The sequence below is a fragment of the Arachis ipaensis genome, chromosome B7, assembly GCF_059453495.1.
Source record: "Arachis ipaensis isolate K30076 ecotype BB chromosome B7, ASM5945349v1, whole genome shotgun sequence".
NCBI classification, from domain to species: Eukaryota; Viridiplantae; Streptophyta; class Magnoliopsida; order Fabales; family Fabaceae; genus Arachis; species Arachis ipaensis.
The window spans coordinates 100,460,687-100,464,533 of NC_142442.1; the positions used below are offsets into that span (position 1 = coordinate 100,460,687).

Consider the following 3,847-nt stretch of genomic DNA (forward strand, 5'->3'; position numbering starts at 1 on the left):
AAAAGACACTATCAATGCAAGTTGAAAAATCTTTTCCAACCTTACCAATGGCAGTTATTTTACCTTTACCATTATCTCCAAAAGTGACAAATCCTCCATTATACTTGTTAAGTTTAATGAAGAAAGTATCCCTTCCGGTCATATGCCTTGAACATCCACTATCAAGATACCACATGTCCATTTTCTTCTTGGATGTAAGGCAAACCTGCATGTTCTTCAACTAACCTTAGGTATCCAAATCCATTTGGATCCTTTGATGTGAAATCTTCTTGGTTGCCCAAGAGCATTAAAATCATGAACAACTTTATATAACTTACTATCATTACCAAAAGACTTAAGAAAGATGAAACATTGAGGAGGATCATAACCATTTCTATTGCACTTGTAGCAATGATTCTTGCTTACTGATTTTTGAGGTTTGCTGAATCCTTTTGGTTTGAAAAGCTTGGAAGAGGAGGCTTCAGATTTTTTAAAGTTTTGTTTGAAAACAGCCTTGTTTTCCTCTATGAATCCAAGTCCAGATTTTTCAGATCCAAACCTTTGACTAGCAAGTAGTTTGTTCAGATTTTGAGAACCTTGAACAAACTTTGCTAAGTCTTCATTCAAATTTTTTATTTGTTCATTCAGCTTTTTGTTTTCAGAAATCAAATCAGTGGAAGCAGTAACTTCATGCTTGAGTTTGAATTTTTCTAATTCAGCTTGCAAGGCAATGTTTTCTTCTTTTAAAAACTTTTCATTACTAGTTTCATTTGCCTTAACCTTTTTCAAAAGAAGATCATTTTCTGTCCTCAAAGCCTCATTTTCTTTCTTACATTTAGCATACTTATCCAAGAGTTTCTTAGAGTTCATTGAAATGTCTTTGATAATGTAGTGCAGTTCATCAATAGATAAGTCAGAGAGATCTACCTCATCTTCATCATTATGATCTGCCATCAGACATAGTTGAGCTTCTTGATCTGAGCTTTCTGAGCTGGTGTCGTTCTCCAAGTCCTCCCATGTTGCCATCATCACCTTCTTTTTGTCTTTCTTAGATTTTTTGCCTTTCTTAAGTTGAGGGCAATCTGACTTGAAGTGACCAGGCTCCTTGCAGTGATGGCATGTGAACTTGACTTGTTCTTTCTTGACACCTTTGGATGAAGAGCTTCCTTTGCCTTTGTTTTTGTATCTCAGTAGTCTTCTCATTTTTCTTGCAAAGAGCACCATTTCTTCATCTGAGAAACTGTCATCAGATTCTTCTCCTTGGGCTGTCATTCTTGATTTTAGTGCTATACTTTTCTTTTTGTCATCTTTGTCTTGAGACATGTGAGTGGTTTCATAAGCCAGCAGCTTGCCTCTCAGCTCATCATAGGTGATTTTGATCAAATCATTCCTTTCAGAGATGGCTGTGCTTTTCACTTCCCATTTCTTGGTAAGACTCCTCAGAATCTTCCTTACCAAGGTTTCTTCAGAGTAGTTTCTTCCCATGGCGTCCAGATTGTTGATGATTATTGAGAACCTTTCGAACATTTGATCGATGCTCTCATCTTCCTTCATACTGAACATTTCATACTCCTTCATCAGCATGTCAATTCTAGTCTCCCTCACTTGCTTAGTGCCTTCATGAGTGAGTCTAAGCTTATCCCAGATTTCTTTAGCCGTTTTGCACCTTGACACTTTTCTGAACTCTTCAAAACTAATTGCACAGTGCATCAGGTTGATTGCCTTGGCATTGAGTTCAACCTTCTTCTTTTCTTCTTCTGTCCATTCGGTGTTCTCCTTTGCCACAACTTCTCCATCAGCATTCTGTTTGGTGGGAATGTCTGGACCATTGAGAATAATCTTCTAGATGTTGTAGTCGATCGACTGCAGGAAGATTCTCATTCTCTCTTTCCAGTAAGAGTAGTTGCTGCCATTAAAGTAGGGAGGTCTGTTGTTGGACTGCCCTTCAGTGAGAGTGAAAGCCACGATGTTGGGATTCATGTTGTTGGCCATGGATCTTTACTCCAAGCTGTGAAGCTTGTCTTCTTGAGACCTTGCTCTTGATACCAATTGATGCTGATCATAGCCACTCCACTATGTCACCCATCAATGGCACCTATCAGGCTTGCGGGCAACCGTCTCTACCGGTTCACCCACACCAATGAGCGGAGAGTCCTGCTTCGATGACACAGTCACAAGCGAGAGTTCTCATTGGTGTTATGCCCAAATTAACAGTATGGATCAACTGCGCTCTGATACCAATTGATGGTTCTAGATGAACTTGAGAAGGGGGGGTTGAATCAAGTTAGCTTAAAACTTAGAGTTTCAAACTCTGTTGCAGTGGAAGCTTATGTTGCAGGAGATTATTTCAAATTATCTCATACGCAGAACATTAAAAGAGCAGAGAAGAAGAGAAAGGGGCCAGCATGTATCCTGGTTCGGATTCTCAGTACCATGAATCCTACGTCCAGTCTCCACCACAAACCATGGTGGAATTTCCACTATAATTCTCAGATTACATACACCAATACTATTGAATTAATTCCTAATCCAACTAGTATTTACCCCTAAGCTTTCTTCACCAAAGCTTAGCAACCCCAAAGTGCTATCCCAACTTGGAAGGGGAATCTACACAGATTCAATTCTCACCAAGTGCTAACCCAACTTGGCAAGGGGAACTAATCCTAGTTCAGATACCCAAATTACATAAGAAAAACAGTGGCTATTTTGCATCACTCTTGCCTTTTCTCTCTTGGCTTTTGATCCTCACATAATTGCCTTTTTCAAAACAGAAAATAACGCAAGACAGCCATAACAAAAAATCAGAATTAAGCTTGAGTAGAAGAAAGAGATTCCAGCTCTATGTTAGAGATAGTGCTCTGAATATGTGTTCTCTCTTTCTTGCTTTCAAATATTGAAGTGAGGCTTGCTTTATATCTTCATCTTGGCTTCATTGTAGCTTCATCCTTTTGCTTGTCCTTGCTGCTCGTTGGGGCTTTCTCTGATGGCATGCAGTCCTTGCTCCTCTGCTCCACTAACGCTGCTTGTTGGAGGGTCTGATCCACCAACCTCTGTTGTCCTTGGAGCTGCTGTCTTCTTTGGCATGCAAAGCACTTCCATTTTTGAGCCATTCCAACTGCTGTCCATAGCTCTGCATTTTTGTTTTGCTCTTCCAAACTTGCTAGTGATCTTCTGCATTTTGATTTGATGATGTCCTTTGTGTAGTGGCATTATCCTTGTGTGTTATTCTTTTCTTAGTGCCACAGCTGTCCCATAATAGTGCCAAATGTCCCATTACCCTTTTTTCTTTTGTTCAAACCATGAGCTTGCGGATCTGTCTCTTGGCTCATAGGTTCTGATTAGTTTCTTCATTAACTTGTAATGGGCTGAAGCTTTGGAGTTGTAACACTTGAAGTTGCTGAAGCAACATTAACTTGGGCTGAAGCAACATGTAAATGGGCCTGCATCACTTAGCATACACACATCAAGCAATATTGGGCTTTTCACCCAAAACAATGTTTGTCATCATAACATAACCCAAAATCAAACTAGGCTCAACAGAACATGTCTTTCATAAGGGCTTACCAAGTGTTTGATGAATTGTTTACTTTGATTATGGAGTAGTTTTTCACACTCTTGGCCTAGGTCAAGGGAATTGGGTAAACATGAGTCATTGGGTCTAATGGATTTGATGATTTGAGAGCCCTAGATGGTCAATTTGATACTCATTGATGCCAACCCACTACTAATCTAATTAGTAGGTAGGTTGGGACTTATGGGTTGATGTGGCCAGGGCCATTTGACGTACTTCAAGTTTAGGGGTAGATATCACGTACTTAAGACTTGGGAGTAGACTTAATGAGCTTGGTTCCTCATAATTGTCAAGATG

At 39.7% G+C, this 3,847-nt stretch overlaps 1 protein-coding gene across 1 annotated transcript; it reads right to left on the minus strand.

Moving 5' to 3' along the window:
* Positions 1 to 216: 216 nt before the first annotated feature.
* On the minus strand, positions 217 to 3,115 carry LOC148553522 (uncharacterized). Its single transcript, XM_088494834.1, has 2 exons — positions 3,028 to 3,115; positions 217 to 1,799 (listed from the first exon to the last, which is right to left on the minus strand). The coding sequence occupies exons 1-2, from the start codon at positions 3,113 to 3,115 to the stop codon at positions 217 to 219; spliced, it is 1,671 nt and encodes a 556-aa protein (XP_088350960.1).
* Between the last annotated feature and the right edge of the window lie 732 nt (positions 3,116 to 3,847).

Coding starts and splice junctions, on each gene's coding strand:
- LOC148553522 (XM_088494834.1), bottom strand. CDS start 3,115: ATGCAGAGCTATGGACAGCAGTTGGAATGGCTCAAAAATGGAAGTGCT. Junction 1,800..3,027: donor CAGCTCCAAGGACAACAGAG/GTTGGTGGATCA, acceptor TCAATGGTCCAG/ACATTCCCACCAAACAGAAT.